The sequence below is a fragment of the Chanos chanos genome, chromosome 3 (assembly GCF_902362185.1).
Source record: "Chanos chanos chromosome 3, fChaCha1.1, whole genome shotgun sequence".
Classification (NCBI taxonomy): domain Eukaryota; kingdom Metazoa; phylum Chordata; class Actinopteri; order Gonorynchiformes; family Chanidae; genus Chanos; species Chanos chanos.
In genome coordinates this window covers 2,954,527-2,973,079 of record NC_044497.1, presented here as the reverse complement: position 1 = coordinate 2,973,079, position 18,553 = coordinate 2,954,527, and the positions used below count along the sequence as shown (strand labels likewise).

At 39.9% G+C, this 18,553-nt stretch overlaps 1 protein-coding gene across 1 annotated transcript; it reads left to right on the top strand.

The window, feature by feature from the left end:
• The first annotated feature begins 6,272 nt into the window (after positions 1-6,272).
• Positions 6,273-7,003, top strand: LOC115808694 (tereporin-Ca1-like). The gene is made up of 2 exons (XM_030770141.1): positions 6,273-6,412; positions 6,524-7,003. The coding sequence occupies exons 1-2, from the start codon at positions 6,288-6,290 to the stop codon at positions 6,960-6,962; spliced, it is 564 nt and encodes a 187-aa protein (XP_030626001.1). The 5' UTR covers positions 6,273-6,287; the 3' UTR covers positions 6,963-7,003.
• The last annotated feature ends 11,550 nt before the right edge of the window (positions 7,004-18,553 follow it).

Below are 18,553 nucleotides of genomic sequence, written 5' to 3'. Positions count from 1 at the left end.
TCCCTGCCAAAGTGGTGGCCCAAGATGTAATTAGGGGTTCAAGCACAGCTAGAACCCTCCTGTTTCTACTCAGATTATTATTGTTGTTATTATTATTATCATTATTATTATTATTATTATTATTATTATTATTATTATTATTATTAGAGGTCCAAGCAAATTTGGAACCCTCTTTTTCTTACTCAGATTCTTCTTCTTCTTCTTCCTCTTCTTCTCGTGCTTACGCCACTTTTCCAATTTTGCCCATAAAACCAAAACCGTCCATCGAAAAGTCACAATATTTGGTAGGATGGTACGGCTTAAATTGGTCCTGACCTCAACTGAAGATGTGGTAGGAACACTTTGAGGAGCTCCTAAAGCCAAATGACACAGCCTCCACAGAGGAGGCAGGGCCAGAAGATTCGGGAGGGTCGTCACCCATCTCTCTGGCAGAGGTCACTGAGGCACTTAGAAAACTCCACAGTGGCAAGGCGCCAGGAGTGGATGAGATCCGCCCAACAATGCTGAAGGCTTTGGATGTTGTTGGGCTGTCATGGCTGACACGCCTCTTCAACGTTGCATGGGAGTAAGGGACAGTGCCTGTGGAGTGGCAGACGGGGGTGGTGGTCCCCATTTTTAAAAAAGGGGACCGGAGAGTGTGCTCCAATTATTGGGGTATCACACTGCTCAGCCTCCCTGGGAAAGCCTACTCCAGGGTACTGGAAAGGAGAATGCAGCCGATTGTCGAACCTTGGATCCAGGAGAAACAATGTGGATTCCGTCCTGGCCGTGGAACAGCGGACCAGCTGTTCACCCTTGCACAGATACTGGAGGGATCATGGGAATTTGCCAGTCCAGTCTACATGTGTTTTGTGGACCTGAAGAAAGCTTATAATCGTGTTCCCCGGGGTGTCCTGTGGAGGGCACTGCGGGAGTATGGGTGCCAGGTTCGCTGCTGTGAGCCATTTGGTCCCTGTATAACCATAGTGAGATCTGTGTCCGTATTCTCGGCACAAAGTCAAACTCATTCCCAGTGAGTGTTGGACTCCACCAGGGCTGTACCTTGTCTCCGATCTTGTTCTTAATTTTCATGGACAGGATCTCAAGGCAGTCGGGGTGAGGAGGGTGTCCAGTACGGTGGCCTCAGGATTGCGTCTCTGCTTTTTGCAGATGATGTGGTTCTGTTGGCCTCATCAAACTGTGACGTCCAGCACATGTTGGGGCGGTTTGCAACCGAGTGTGAAGCGGTCGGGATGAGGATCAGCACCTGCAAGTCCGAGGCCATGGTCCTATGTCAGAAAAAAGTGGCTTGCCCCCTCCGAGTTGGGACTGAGTTTCTGCCTCAAGTGGAGGTGTTCAAGTATCTCGGGGTCTTGTTCACGAGTGAGGGTAAAATGGAGCTGGAGATTGCCAGGCGGATCGGGGCTGCCACGGCAGTCATGTGGTCGTTGTATCGGACCGTCGTGGTGAAGAAGGAGCTGAGTCAGAAGGCAAGGCTCTCAATTTACCAGTCGATCTTTGTTTCAACCCTCACCTATGGTCACGAGCTCTTGGTAGTGACCGAAAGAATGAGATCGCGGATACAAGCGGCGGAAATGAGCTTCCTCCGCAGGGTGGCTGGGTGCACCCTTAGGGATAGGGTGAGGAGCTCGGACACCCGGGAGGAGCTTGAAGTAGAGCCACTGCTCCTCCACATTGAAAGGAGCCAGTTGAGGTGGTTCGGGCACCTAGTCAGCATGCCTCCTGGGCGCCTCCCTGTGGAGGTGTTCTGGGCACGACCAACTGGGAGGAGACCCCGGGGAAGACTCAGGACATGTTGGTAGAATTATATATCTCGGCTGGCCTGGGAACGCCTTGGGATCCCCCAGGAGGAGCTGGTGGATGTAGCCGGGGAGAGGGATGTCTGGGCTACCCTCCTCATGCAGCTGCCACTGCGACCCTGTCCCGGATAAGCTGCAGAAAATGATATGATGATATGATACATACAAATTCTAAGCCATCAAGAAGTGCCCACTTAAGGTATTTATTCAGTTTAACAACAGCAAAAAAACGTCATTCTGTTGAGTTCATTCATGACCAATTTGAGTTGCATGAACTATAAGTTGTGTTCTCGTGTGGAGTGCTGGAGCCTATCCCAGCACTGATTGGGCAAAAAGCTGGGAAGCACCCTTGACAGGTCACCAGTCCATCACAGGGCATGATAGTATAATATGTTTTTAAATTAAAATGAATTTTAAAAATATTTCACAGATTCCTCCGCATACCACTAGCGAGAGCACCATGTACTTTGGGCTTGTATAAGTTGTCCATGTAAACATAATACCCAGACCCCAAATACCTTTGGTATGCATCTTTATACCACAGCGACGCCTAGTGGTGACAGTGTGTCATGTTCACACATGCAACGATTTCAGCAGTAGGGGGCCTTATGGATCTGTCATGAGAGGTATTAGATTTAAACAGGAGATGGGTAAATGCTTACGGTGCACTCAGTAAGTCTGACATGAGTAAAATACGCAGTACAACACCAGATAATCGCTCTTATTACACTTAGGGCAGGTGATCAGGTTACCAAATAACAACTATTTAAAATTATATTCACTGTTTATTCAGATTTATTTTTTTATTTACCAAAAGCGAGGAGTTGTTTATTTAAACTGGCAATCCTGAGATATAAAATTAAAATCAGGCAAACATTACTACATTTAAATGGGCTATGCATAACATCTATTGCCACAGTTACAATCAAGTGAAAAAAAAAATACAGTGAAAATACAGTGATTTCTTTAGCTTTTAAAAATGTTCTGATCCTAAGCCGGAACACTATGATTACAAAATACCAGAGCTGGAAGCATATCTCTGTATGGACACACACACACACGCATGTGCACACGAACGCACACACACACACTCACACACACATATGCACACACATGCTGAATTAAGTCTTTTCAGTTATGTGTCGAGTGTTTCTGGCTGTATTTATGTTACACCTATTGTCCACTAGGTGGCACATCACACAATCTTGATAGTACTTGTCAGTGATTTAGTCCCTGTGTGACACAGGAGCAATGTGAGCAATGTATTCACTTAACAAGTCTTTATACCCCCCCCCCCCCCCCAAACACACACACACACACACACACACACACACACAGAAACATTCACAGTTCTCTGGAATGCAAGATATTTCCTGCCTTCCAAAGAAGCAAGTAAAGGATGGTTTTAGGTGAGAAAAGAAAAAAAAAACAATATCTATCTATCTATCTATCTATCTATCTATCTATCTATCTATCTATCTATCTATCTATCTATCTTTCTATCTACCTATACCGAGCTATATATAATATCACCAGAAAGCAGCATATTCATTGAGAAAAATAGTGGCCTCAGCACTGGGCCTGGGGAACAATAACTTTACTTGAGGATACTTCAGGTGCTCAAAATTTACAAGAACAAGCTGGCAGTGGTCAGTTAGATAGGACCTAAACCATGAGCGTGTCTGTCCACCTATGCCACCAAGATTTTTCAGCCTGTGGAAATGCAAAATGACATGATCCACAGTATCAAAAGCCACACTGAAATCTAACAGCACAAATACAGACACACACAGCCATGATTTGAGGCAAGGTTTAAACCATTCAAGACCTTAACAAGAGCAGTTTATGTGTCAGGATGTGGTCTAAATCCTGACTGAAAATCTTCAGAAATATTATTCTGCTGCAAGAATAAACCAAACTGACTGGCTACAGCCTTTTCTAGGATTTTCGAAACAAAATATTGATTGAAAATAGGCCTGTAGCTGGACAGGCGATTTTGATCAATATCTGCTTTCCTAGTAAGTGGTTTAATAACGGCTGCTCTAAGCTCTCTGTGTACATGTTCAAGGCATAGAGATGGATTAATTATATATAACAATGGTTTGCACTGGATGTCGCTTAGGATAAAAGCATTTGCAAAATAAATAAATGTAAATGTGTGTTGATTAATAATAACAGTTCTTTAATAGCTGTATGAGGATGGGATCAAGCATATATATATATATTGAAGACGTGGGTGTGAGAGGAGTGCTCTAAATTCTATGAGATCAAATGGAGCAAAGCAGCCAAATAAATTATAATGAGCAGTTGCTTTTACAGATAAAAACACATTGTTTCTAAAGTTTTGGTGGACTGGGTGTGTCTGTGTTCAGTATGGTTCCAGGAAGTGGGATCAAATAGTTGATTTGTCTAAAGTTGACTTATGATCTGATAAAATGATTTGCCTATCAGGAGGCTGAATTTATATTTGAACAGCTCAGGAGGAATTTATAATGAATCTTTAAGCTCTGCCATGAAGTCATAACTGAGGGTGCACAGAAAAGAGAACAGAGAATTTGTTGACAATAAAGTAGAAGGAACAGGGTTCAAACCTGTCAGTGGTCTAATCATAAGGAGGATCATGGGTTCAGACTAAGGGTGATACTTTTATTGTGTTATGCCTGAAGAAGGCACGTAACCACAACAAACTGAAGGAAGTTTTTACATCTGTCAAAAGAGTGCATGTAAGAATCAAAGTAGTTGCAAAGGGGAATATTCTATTACAAGAGAAACATTTCAGGTTATACATAGGAACCTCCTATATTTTCTTTTCTCTTTTGGTACGATGAAATGAAAAACAACCTTGAATATAATAAAACCAAAGAGTAGATTAGAAACTTTTTTCAAGTCACGTTTTTGATTTGTCACATGCCAAGGTACAGTGTACAGTAACAGAGAAATGAAGGTTGGCAGCAGGGCACACTGTACAATACACAATAAAAAAGCATAATTTAAGAGATAACTCAGTAAGAGAAAAGGGAAAAGAAAAGAAAAGAAAAGAGCTACATAAACAGTTGGAATATTAATTAATATTAATAATAACAGTTAGGTTGGAATACCACCCTGAGGGATAAATGACTGAGATACCACCTTAGAGGAAAAGTCACATTTTGGCAGTGTCAGGTCAGTTTGATCAGGTCACAGATGCTGATTTGAGATTTAAAAGAAAAGAAAAGAAAAGGGATGATGATGCCTCTGTGAAAATATGTTAAAACACAACTGATGTGAACAATAGGATATCCTGTTATGCAGTGTTTGTTTTTTTTTTCTCCTTTATGCAGTTCTGTGTCTGAAGACAAAACTGACTGCTCATTTAAGCTGTATTAGACATAAGACACACTGTTCTTGTAACTGTGAGCCTTCGAATAACTTCAAGACCAGTGACTGAGTTGTTTTGAGATGAGTAAAATAGTCTGGATTTGACATTACGTGAATGGGCTTGTGGAGGGTGGAGGGTGGAGTTTTCAGTGACTGTACTGACTTAATGTAGAAGAATCAAAATATATATCAATACATTTTACATTCTTTATCTCTGTAGAAACTGACAGATAGCATGTTTTGCCATGTTGTTATGGCTTACAGTCTCAATAAGGCAAGAATGACAATAGTAAGAGTGAGTTATATTAAAGCCAAGCTATGAATTAGTTACAAGGGACTGCCCCCAAAGGAGGAGTCAAACTCAATAAAAGGGGAGCTCTCCGAGATCATCAAGGGATATTTGTTAAAGAGGAAAAAAAAGAACAAACACTGACTAACCACACCTGAACTTAGGTGATAAAATCACGACCAAATCAAACTCAGAAGATAAAGTGAGGGTGAGTTGATTCTGTGTGTGTTTGTGTGTGTGTTGTATTTTTTTGTATTTGTAGAACCTATTCCATCCATCCAAAAATGTGACACTCTAGGTAATCAAGTGGTCAGTAATCAAAGTGTTCATCTGAACCTGGTGTCATGCATTCCTTCTTACTGAAGAATTAGGCCAGTTCAGCTTTGCAAAATGAACTGACTGTATAAACATTGAGGAGACTTAGTATCAGTGCAGGAAGCTTATTTGATGACCATAAGTTGGGCAAGGTTGTTTTGCTTTCTAGTTCCAAATGAGAGGAACTTTAGGTTATTTGGCTCTAAACAGATATAAGAGAAGGACTCAGGTTGTCTACTAAATGAGGGACGTTGGGGGAAGTGAAGGCCCCTCTTCAACAATAAAAGGGTCTCTTAAGGACAGTTACATTATTGTTATTTAAATATTGAGCATTCTTTGATAGTCTAAGTGAACCCTTTAAGTGAGTGAGTAAAGTGACACTGTCACATTTTTGCCGAAAATCCTAGACAATATTCTACTCTGGAACTTCTTAATATGCACCACTTAATGAATGTGCGCGCGTGTGTGTGTGTGTGTGTGTTTCCATCTGTCTCATTCTCTCGTAGGAAAAAAGTAAATACGGGAAAATGGCATGGTTTGCACATGCGTCTAATGCTGTGAATGTTGGCAGGGCTGTCGGAGAAGCCTCCGGCCGCAGTTGCACCATAAATATTACGAATGGCAGCAGAGTCTACTCACTTGTCAACCCCAAGTAAGACCAGACTGAGGTTCCACATGTGTATTTACTCAAGTTAATTCAATGTTAAAAGGTGATGGTACCAGACACATATTTCATTTGACTGAACGATATTTAATTATTTAGAGTCTGGATGATCAGCGGCTACAACACCCACCCTCCCCCACCCACTGTAGGCAGCAAACAAAAGGGGGTGTGTGCCTTCTCCAAGACAACAGGCACTGCCACAGGGGCTGTGGGTGTGCTGACCTACGACCTGTTCATCAGGGAGAAATGCCGCGCTGAAAAGATGATGGCCATCATGTTCTCTGTGCCTTTTGACTACACCTACTATGAGAACTGGCTGGCGGTGGGCATTTTTGACCTGGGTCAACCATGTGACCACGCACTCTACAATCTCATGTACTATAAGCATGACCCTCGGTTCGTTCGTGCCAGGGCCACAGACCCTAGTATGTTGTTCACATGGGGGTCAGTGGAGATCAGGGCTTCCATGAGCAATGCATGCTCAGCTATTGCTCAGGTGGAGATCCATGATAAGTGCAATTCTAAAATGTGTTATTAAGAATTTGTGTGTAATCCAATCATATGATAGCATCATTCCTACAGAGGAAAAGCCATTGCTAATCACAAATGTATTTTCATTTTATCAGTTCTGTATTGTTGATTTCTGAAACACTTTCCTGAAACTGAAATGATTAAAGTTAAACGTGATTTACACTTGTTCTTTTCTGGTCATTAATTTACACTGAACATAGTTAGTATGTGAGGACCCATACCAGAGAACTCACAATTTATTCACAATGACTACAGTTACAAACATATTTTTTTCTTTTTAAGTGGTCAGACTGAAGCTACACACTTCTGTTGATAAACACTGTTTCATAAGCCAAAGGTTAATCCAACATTATTATGCAAACACAGACTTGGGCATACTGTTCTTAAGTCTAAGTTACATCAGTACTGCTCTGTCCTCTCTCTACTGCACTGTGCTGTGTGTTTTAACTTGTGTAGAATTCAGAACAGTTTAGGAAACCAAGTCTCCTCACAAATACTGGAATATCTGAAATAATTGCTGAAATGGGGGCATTTTGTATCTCTGTGGCCATAGTGAAAGTTATGGTTACCAGTCTCAGTTATAGTGAAAGGAAGTTACTGGAAAATTATCATTTAATACATAAATCTGTATACATAACATGCAGAAATGAGTTTCAAACAGCATTCCATTTCAAGCTCTTTTTCAGATTCCATTTCAATGAGATTTGCAAAACATAAACCTGTCACTCACCTGAAACTGTTAAACTGTGTACATCTCACACAAGGACATATGGTATAAATAATGAATTATGAGTTGTTTTAGTTCAGTGTTGCAAACTAATCTCTTTTAATCCAAGTGTGTGGACAGTGCACAATGTGGAGACAGAGTTCATACCGATTCCCCAGGAGCCAGTATTAACTGAAGGTCTACATGATGACAACAGGTGCTAATCATGTCTCTACCCTTCCACATTTCTCAGCAGCCATTGAGACAGACTACATGTAAAGATATGTTTGTTCTATTTTAACACAAAGGGTTAGGAAATGGGAACAGATTATCACACACCACACAGCAAACATGAGATCACAGTCAACTTAATTGTCCTGGAACCGTCCAATCCACTTCTCTCCAATCACAACACTTCTGATAAATCACATGTCAACGCCCTCAGTGATCACAATAACATTAATAATCTCATTAATGCTCTTATTGATCAAACAGTTTAGCAATGATCTCTCCTTAACCAAGGAGGTTATATGAGAGATTGTGATGATTTTGAGTGATTAGAGCTGCTTTATTGCTGTTGCATTTAGACAGATGGGATTTCATCTCGACCTGGGAGATGGTGTGAGAGGTTATGACTAATTACTGCAGACAAATGAGTGTAGCTGCATTTACACTGATTTTGATTTCTTGTTGGTTTTTCTCTGTGATCTCATCCCTATTACAACTGACACACATCTGAAGTGTAGTCAGGATAAATCCCAAACCCTCCACTGGAGGGGATCAGTGAATGTGCGTGTTGTGTGTGTTGTAAGGTCAGTGTCACTGCAGGAAAAGAGATGTATCCAGACTGGAATACTCTTGTATATTCCTGAATACTCCACAGATAATCGGCTGTATCTGGCAGTTCGCAGCTCTGTTACGCGGCATGGAATACTCCTAAATGTGTGTGTCCCCAGACATGATTTCATATGGTTTGTATTATTATTATTATTGGTGGTGGTGTTGTTTTATGCTCATAGGTAGATTGTATAAATAGTCTGTCAGACAAAAATGAATTACACAAATTTTATTATAAATAAAAAAAATACAGTAAAATATAAATTATAAGGCATATAAATTCTCACACACACACACACACACACACACATATACATATATATGTATATATATCACTGTACTATACTGTAATATCATAGTATATAATATAAATGCTTTTTGGGAACATGAATGAAACTCTAAATGTTGAACATTCCCAAGAACAACCCAGCTTCCGTGGTCTCCATTGTGAATCTATCTGCACCAGCTCGTGCATGGTGATTCACAACATATTTCTGGTCTTTGTCCAGTCTAATCTGTAGCACCCCACACAGTGCAGACAACTCTGTGCTAGGCGGGAAGACCCATTCTGACCTTCCATCCAAGATGGTGTCCTCCTCTTCAGAAATTATATCTACTGATGCGATCTTCCATATGGCAGCCTCTTCCTCATTTTAAAGAACACTAGCTCTGGCCTTGTGCAGCTTCAAAACACAGTGAAAACAGAAATTAGATCACTGAAAATAGCAAATGGAGAAAACGTCAAAGAACTGCTGGGGAAATGATGTTTTGACTTACTCTTCTCCTTCTTTGTCTCGTTCGAGTGGCGATCCTGCCCCCTTCTTTGTTCTCTAGATTCCCTTCTTGGTTCATCCTGTAACTCTTTCGAGTAGCCTCAGTAGGTCTTGCAGGATGCTAGAGAGAGAGAAAAAAGTAGAGAAGAAAGGAAGATTGATTAAAAGTTTGTTTAGAATTCCAGGCACTGCTATGAAATAATTGCAATGATATAGTTTACCAACAAAACACGTTGTCTTATCTTGTCTGTGGATCATATCTGTGTGTGTTGGTTTCAGCATTACGCATTCTCCGCAGTCTCCTGCAGAAGCAAAATTAGTACAAGAGTTAAATTCAATTCACGTGTCATTGAAGAGGTGGTACAGGGACAGAGTGCCGGCAGCCTGGTCCAGGTACATTCCTGCACTGGAGGAGTGAGGCAGAAATTATTTTGCTCTTCTCACACCATTGTGCCAAAAACAATCATTCCATCAATCCATACTGTCGGACCTGTCATTCCTACCCATTCTTTCCTTTGGAATGTCATTCCTTTAGCTCTACTGATGCCTGCACATGTAACTCTTATCTGAGTTCTGTCTCCACTGAACTCCTCCTCCCAGTCACAGCGCTCAGTCAAGGCCTCTCTACACACAACTTGGTAGTCATTCTTAAATCTCTCATAATGATCAGGATAAGGCAAAGCCACCTTACGACTCTGTCACTTTCCTATTCTCCTCAGAAAGAGAACGGGTTCTGTGTGCTGTGTTCTGGTCCAGTGTGAGCTGACTGACTGAAGACACGAAGAATGTTATCATCATAATATTATCATGGGGAATGATTGGTGGGATCATAAAACAATGTAATATTCAAATGTGGATTTTATTATTGATTACTCTTTCAGGTTATGGCGTTTGGTTCTTTATGTTCATTAACTGACAATAAATACTGTTATTGAATACAATAAAACTTAAATAAGACTTACATTTCTTCAATCTGATATATCTGGGGATGAGTTATATTACTGTGAGTCCTGCTCTGTCCTCTCCCTACTACACTGAGCTGTGTGTTTTAACTTGTATAGAATTAAGAATGGTTTAGGAAACCAAGTCTTGTTGAAATGGGGGGCATTTTAAAAATACATTGAGTATCTCTGTGGCCACGGTGAAAGTTATGATTCTATGTAAACTCTCTCAGTCAGAGCCGGCCCGAGGCATTAGCGAACCATGTGGCTTCTTTTTGCTTTTGTGATATATTATATTACACCAACAGTAATCACACAAAACGCAATATTATGTTAACGGGCTGTGTGGCTATAGAGCTGGCATACGCATAAGCGAACTTAGCCGCTGCTTAGGACACTTTTGGCCACCAGAGGGCCCCAAAATTGAAATGTCCCACAAGAGAGTTTGAATTTGTTTTTTATTTGTTTGTTCGTTTTTTTTCTGATACATCATATGAATGGTAATCATACAAAACGCGATATGTTAACGATCTGACCAGCTAATACTACTGGTTTAATCAATTGCTTCTATCAGAGCTGATGTCGCACGCATGCGCACTGTAACGGACGTTAACTGCATTTTGAAGCAAGTGCAGTCAGTCAGACTAATGCTAGGTTACAGTCCTCTCCTCTGCGTGGGAAACGCAGCAAAAAAGTAATTTCGCAAAAAGGACATCCTTCTGTTTATCTAAGTTACTTGATTTGAATTCTAGTTGAGTATTGTTCTTAGGATCAGAGAATCAGAATAAAGTCGTAATATTACGAGAATCTACCCATGATTTTTCTGGAAAAATGACACAGTATTAAGAGAATAAAGTCGTACTTTTAGGCCACGTGTTATTTTAGAGAGGATACATCAGAGGAGCAGCCTGACGCCTGCGTTAAAATAAGGAACTAAACTGTAAACCTGTGTTTGCTCAACAAGCCAAACCGCATTTATCAAACGTTTAAAGATGATTAAAGTTGCCTGGTGACTGTGACAGACACTTGCTGAGACAAACAGCAGTTGCCAGAAGCAGGCTCAGGCTGCCATTGACTGTCCTGTGGCCCGTTTTGTTGGTGGTCATACATTTTCCTAAAAATCATGTTTTGTTTCCTCGAAATTTTCTGATTTTATTCCTCATATTACTGTGAATTTTGGCCATGGAGTTACGGCTTTATTTCTGTAATATTACGACTTATTCTTGAAATCTCAGATTTATTCCCCCCTCAATGTGGCCCTAATACTGTATGTTCTGCACTTTTGCACATTGCAAACTTTTTAATCCAAAAGCAATTAAAGTGGTTAACTTGTTTACAGTAAAAGCGTTGTCTGCTGCTTTATTTTGTTACTTTTCAGTACACCACGTTCAGTATGCCACTTAACACTAGGGCTGTACTGAAAAATTTAAAGCTTCGCTCATTGAATTGGCATTCCATAGTGAAATGAAGCATTTGATCACTAAGATGGGTGCTCAGTGGCAGTTTTAAGGTTGTTGCTAGTGTAATACGAGAAATTTAGATGTTGAAGCAGCCTACTTTTTCATTTAGTATAAAAAGTTTTTCCAATAAACACATTTACACTCTATGAATTACAGTAACGGAAGCCTCGTTTTGCTCTCACCCAAGGCATAAATTCACGCATAAGCAAGGAATAATGTTCGTTCGTGATTCTCAGTCCTGGACAAAAATGTCCAAAAAATCCCTGGTTTGGGAGCATTTAAGCTTACTGATGATAATAAAAGAAAGCAGACTGCCAGATATGCAAGATAAAAGTCGTGTAGCCTCTCATCACTCAGCAACAAATTCAAAACCCTCTGAAAAGTGTAACTCTTGTGAAGAGTTGCTAAGTCTCAGAGACAACGGCCTGACATCCCTTTGACAGTTTCACTTGTCTAATCTAAGATATTTTCACCCAAGATTACAGACAGTTCAAGCAGTGACCGATACTCTTGATTATAAAGAGGTTACAAAGGATCAATAATACTTCTTCTTTTGGGCTTGCAGACACATTCCTGCACACACCCAACCATGACATTCTCACATAACTTCCTCCTTGTTATTTTTCACTGTTCAACATTTAATGACATTTCATGACACTTAGTATTGCAGCTTAAGACTTGATTACGCAAAGTATATGTTAAGGCAGTGTTAATGCTTAAATATTTTCCATAAAATGCCTATTAGAGAGTGTTAAAACTTAAAAAAAAAAAAGTGACTTCCAGTTTATCATATTCATCATCTCTTTATTCATATTATTGTGTAGAAAGTAGAGTATCCTGAAACAACAGGCCAAAACAATGACGTCACATTACAGACATTCACTGTAACAAGTCTCTGTCACTTTCCTGTTCTCCTCAGAAAGAGAACAGGTTCTGTGTGCTGTGCTCTGGTCCAGTGTGAGCTGACAGGCATCTGAAGATAAGAAGAACGCTATTATTAAAATATTTTCTTGGGGAATGGTCAGTAGGATCATAAAACGTTGTAACATTCAAACATGGACTTTATTATCGCTTACTCTTTCAGGTTATGGCGTTTGGTTCTTCATTTTCATTAACTGACAATAAATACTGTTATTGAATATAATAAGACATTTCTTCAGCCTGCTATATCTGAGGATATGTAGCCAAAGGGCTTTGAGCTGAGGAGCCCCTCCATCTCAGTGATAACAGTCCTCAATATGTCCTCTGTGACTGACCCACAGGGCTGCTTCGAGGGAACATGTTTCTCCTTCATAACAGGCATGTTTTGGGAGTTGAAAGTAAATCTGCTGATTAACAAGTTGGCCATGAAGGTTAGACTGAAGGGAGCAAAGGATTTCTCAAGCTCTTTCTCTCCCCCGATACTGAAAACGCTCTAGGCCTTACCTTTACAAATCACCTCTGTTGTTCTTCATCATCTCTTTAACCCAACCATGTGAGGACTTCAAAAAGAAAGTGGTGTGTTGAAACATTACTGTTTCTTGGGGTTACTGGACATGACTTACTTGGAAATTTGTGTGTAATGCCATAAGAGGTACCGCACATACAAGAACTAATTTATTATTAGACAGACAACTTTTCAATATACAGAAAAAAAGAAACAAATAACAAGGAAAAAACAATTTAGGTCTTTCAGAATTATCCAGAATCATATGATATATGATCACAGTGAATGAATATTTTTAATAGTCATGAATATTAGCATGAATGTATGAAGTATGAATATTAGAAAAGCTGGATGTGAGCTTTTTTCCTCCTTTCATGCCTAATAGTAAATACACATATACACATATACTTTAGCAGAGGAATGTAGGTTCAGGGCAAGTTGTTGCGTGAATGATGCATGTGATGTATGTGAGGAAGAGTGTGTGTGTGTGTGTGTGTGTGTGTGTGTGTGTGTGTGTGTGTGTGTGTGTGTATGTTAGTTTGTGTTAGTTCTTGTTGAAGCTTAAATTGAGTGTCAGCAGTACTGCTAAAAGGTCAGAATGTTGGGGAAGTGTCTAGAACTAATGACAAAATACTTCCATCACAGCCCCAGTTGTCCTTAAATATCACAACATCAGTTCCCTTCACCTTACTCTCTTACTCCATAACAAACAGACTTTTAACAGCAGAACAACAGAATAAACAGCATGAGAAGGCAAGCTCTTCCTTTCATGTGATTATTTCTGTTTCCAAGGTGAAGCATCTTTCAAAGTATAACACATGTTGCCAAACCAAATACATTCACTAAATTCACCAAAAGAGGGGATGGGTGTTCTGACCAGTTCCATCATAAGAGTTGAACTTTTCACATAACTCAGTGAATTCTGATTTACACTGCATCATGTTTGTTGTGTGTTTTCCATTGGTTTTCTTTGTATCCAGATGGTTTGTATTTCTTTGTGTGCAGACGGTTTCATTCTTATGTAGATATCCTTTTGCAATAACAAGAAGAAGAGGAAGAAGAAGAAAAAGGAGAAGAAAAAGAAGAAGTAGAATAAGAAAGGACTTTCACTTACTATCTTTGTAGGGTCTGTCATGTGCTGCTACATGTCTGTTGCTATTTTCTTGTAAAGCTTCACATATTTCACGTATTTCAGCGTTTGTTCCATCTTGAAAAGAGCAGATGGCCTGAGCCGCCTGAGCATGATGTCGCTATGTTATCAGGCAAGAAAGATAAATGAGTCAGTCATGAAACATGTCACTAGAGCACTAGAGCAACAACGATAAATGAGTCAGGCATGAAACATGTCACTAGAGCAACAAAGATAAATGAGTCAGGCATGAAACATGTCACAAGAGCAACTAGTGATAATAAATTGAAAGTTTTGAGTCTGCACCCCCTGACATGCGGTTGTATATTGTTTGGGTGAAAAAATGTCCTGAGCAGGAACATCAGGAAAAACTGCAGCAAAGTGAGCAGAGTGCATTCTTAAGAGACTAAGGCAGGAAAAAAGACAAAAATAATGCGAAAAAGGTGTTGAAACTAAAGTAAACAGAAGAACAGTACAAATAAGGCGGAGCAGTTCTGATGGACTGCCACCCTGGATAATGCCATAAGTCCATATCTGAAAAGCGCTGGAAGTCTGTATCTTAAACCAGGGTTTTGAGCGTTTACACCTATTTATTTATTTATTTAATTTTACAGTTAATGGTGTTCCCATATCTAATGTATTACAGAGGGTAGAATTTATACTGTCAGTCAGGTGGTTCAGTGACCCTTGCTGATAATTGAAAGAGGTGAGGCCAGTAGGGAGGAGGTCAGGGAGCACAGCAGTGGTGGAGGCATTAATGCGACGGCAGCTACGAACCGTGGTAGAGACGACTGTCAGGAGGAGGAGCGTTACCTGGGAATTAATGAGAAAAGGGTCAGAGAGGGCAGCAGAGTAAGGAGGGACGACTACGTGAGAGACATTTAGGCCGTGAGCTAAAATAAGATCTAAGGTGTTGCCACTGGAATTAGTGGGTTCGTGGACATATGTGTTAAAAGCAAAAGTGTCTATTATAGCTGTAAAAAATGTATTAAGAGAATCAAAACTGCTATTGATGTGGATATTGAACTCCCCCATTATCAGGATTTTATCCACTCTAGTTATCATGTCAGAGACAAGAAAATTCAGAAAATTCATCTAGAAACTGACTTTAGAACCCCAGGGGGCGATAGAGCACTACTATGAGAAAACATGGGGCACTGTCACTGGGCTTACAACGATGGTAACGGAGGAGGGAGACTACCAAGTTATTGTGAGATATGGTCTCTCTGACTCTAGACCAAAGAGACCTGCGTGGGTGTGAAAGTATGCTAATGCTGCTGTCATACAGATAACCAGAGTCCATGTTATGTTGTGTAACTGAGGCACAGTGAGGACTAGGAGGCCTAGAGAGGGAAGTCTCTCCACTAACTGAATAACTAGTCACATTAAACCTAGCCCTAGGGTGGAGGAGAGGAGTCATTGACTCATAGGACTCCTGCAGCCTCAGAGGGTTTTACCTCAGTAGGTTCTCTAATCACCTGCGACCTGGCCTGCTATCATGACATGTGTCATACCTGACTCAAACATTTATCTATGTTGCCTGATAAAATTGCCGTGTCATGCCCAGTAGGGGGCTGACTGTCTGCTTTTTTCAAGACAGGTCAAAGTGGAACGCAAAGCTGGAGATATTGAAACACTGATTGTGCTCAGAAGGAACCGATTGAAAGAAAAAGATTTTGATTTGAAGCCCTGCCTGCAAAACCCACTGAAATGCTGAACTACAATATGCTTTAGAAGAAAACAGAAACAAAGATAGGAAATGAAAGTCCTTCCTGATTGAAAGTTTTTTCAGAAGATATCTGTATGGGGGGGGGGGTGGGGGCACTTTACATTGTCTCAATACAAAAACAAAAAAAAATGTGTTATGCTTTGAAAGAAGCTTCACTTTGGAAACAGAAATATTCATTTCCATCTTCCTGTTAGAGAACAGCATGCCTTTTAATAATGTTCATTCTGTTCTTAGCTGTTATCTGTTGCTTATGAAGTAAGAGAAAGGTAGTTACATCTTGGGCCACCACTTTGGCAGTGATGGCGGTGTGTGGTATGGCTGTAGAGTGTTGTGTAGTGGGCAGGAATACTTATTTATTTATTATATTTATTCTTTTATTTATTGTGTGTCTGTGTGACCGATAAATTAAAAGTATAATTTACTTTCAATTCAGAACGACTAAAAGAAAAAAATTATGGTTTGAAACACTGTCTGAATGTTAACACAAAACCACCAAAATGCTGAACTACGTGATGCTTTACAAGAAAACACAGCAGACACCTAGCAGCACACAGGAGCACATAACAGACCCTACAAAAATAGAAAGTGAAAGTTCTTCCTGATTGAAAGGTATCTATATCTATATGTGGAGAAAACACCTCTTCTTCACTTTGTCTCAATACAAAGACACCTAAAGGAGCAGCACACAGCACACAACATAGGAAAGAAAAGAAAGAGTTTCCTGTTAACCCCCCCTCACATCCTGTGGTCTCAAGATTCCAGACTAGTAGTCGTTCAAAGAGTTCAAAAGACGTACGCTGGCTACCAAGCCTTTTCCTACCGCTCTCCCTTCCTCTAGAATGACCTACCTATGGAAATAAGGGAGGCAAACTCTCTTCATACCTCTCTTTAAGAGAACCTATTCTCTTTCTGAGGAGAATAGGAAGGTGACAGAGACTTCAGTGGCTTTGCCTTATCATTATGAGAGATTTAAGAATGACTACCAAGTTGTGTGTAGAGAGGCCTTGACTGAGCACTGTCACTGGGAGGAGGAGTTCAGTGGAGACAGAACTCAGATAAGAGTTACATGTGTAGGCGTCAGTAGAGCTAAAGGAATGACATTCCAAAGGAAGGAATGGGTAGGAATGACAGGTCCGACAGTATGGAATGATGGAATAACTCGTTTTGTTTTTGCCACAATGATAAGAGCAAAACTATCTCTGCCTCACTCCTCCTCCAGAATGTATCTGGACCAAGCTGCTGGCACTCTGTCCCTGTACCACCTCTTCAATGACACACTGACCTTACAACACACACACAACACACACATTCACTGATCCCCTCCATGGAGGGTTTGGGATTTATCCTGACAACACTCCAAATATGTGTCAGTTGTAATAGGGATGAGATCACAGAGAAAAACCAACAAGAAATCAGAATCAGTGTAAATGCAGCTACACTCATTTGTCTGCAGTAATTAGTCACAACCTCTCACACCATCTCCCAGGTCGAGATGAAATCACATCTGTTTAAATGCAACAGTAATAAAGCAGCTCTAATGACACAAAATGATCACAATCTCTCAAACAACATGAGACAATCATTGTTTGATTAAATACAGTATTAATGAGATTATTAATGTTATTTTGATTATGTTTGCTGTATGGTGTGTGATAATCTGTTCACATTTCCTAACCCTTTGTGTTAAAACAGAACAAAAACATTTTGACATGCAGTCTCTCTCAATGGCTGCTGAGAAATATGGAAGGTTAGAGATATAATTAGCACCTGTTCTCATCATGTAGACCCTCAGTTAATACTGGCTCCTGGGTATTTAGTGTGAACTTCATCTGCACACTGTGCACTGTCCTCACACTAGAGTTAACAGAGATTAGTTTGCAACACTGAAATTAAAACAATTCATAATTCATTATTTATACCGTATGTCTTTATGTGAGATGTTTGACAGTATTAAAAACAGGATGAACTCGTAACCCTTGAAAAATGAACTTTAATGACATCCATGTTCTAACTTGTAGATAGCTGGACACATACATCTGGTGAGTGAATGTTATTTCATGTGAGTGACAGGTTTATGTTTTGCAAAATTCGTCAAAATTCAAATTGAATCTGAAAAACAGCTTGAAATGAAATGCTATTTAAAATGTATGCATGTCTGCACGTTAAATACACAAATTTATCTATTAAATGATAATTTTCCACTGACTTGCTTTTACTATAACTGAGACTGGTAACCATAACATTCACTATGAGCGCAGAGATAAATATATATATGCGCACACACACACACACACACACACACACACATATATGTGTCAGAGCAGACTGGTTACATATGATCAGTGTTAATTAGACTAGTCATGTGTTCACAAATTTTCATAATGACCAGAAAGGAACAAGTGCCAATCACATGTTTAACTTTAATCAGGTAAGTATTTCAGAAATCAGCATTACATAACTGATAGAATGAAAAATACATTTGTAATTATCAATACCTTTTCGTCTGTAATAACGATGATATTATATAACATAATCTGGGTTTACACACAATTTCTTACTAAACCGTTTTATCATTGATTTAGCTCTTGTCATGAATC

What these genes read in the sequence shown, in the direction of transcription:
- LOC115808694 (XM_030770141.1), top strand. Translation starts at nt 6,288, where the DNA reads ATGGCATGGTTTGCACATGCGTCTAATGCTGTGAATGTTGGCAGGGCT. An exon ending in TACTCACTTGTCAACCCCAA is followed by an intron (nt 6,413 to 6,523) that starts GTAAGACCAGAC and finishes TTAATTATTTAG; the next exon opens with AGTCTGGATGATCAGCGGCT.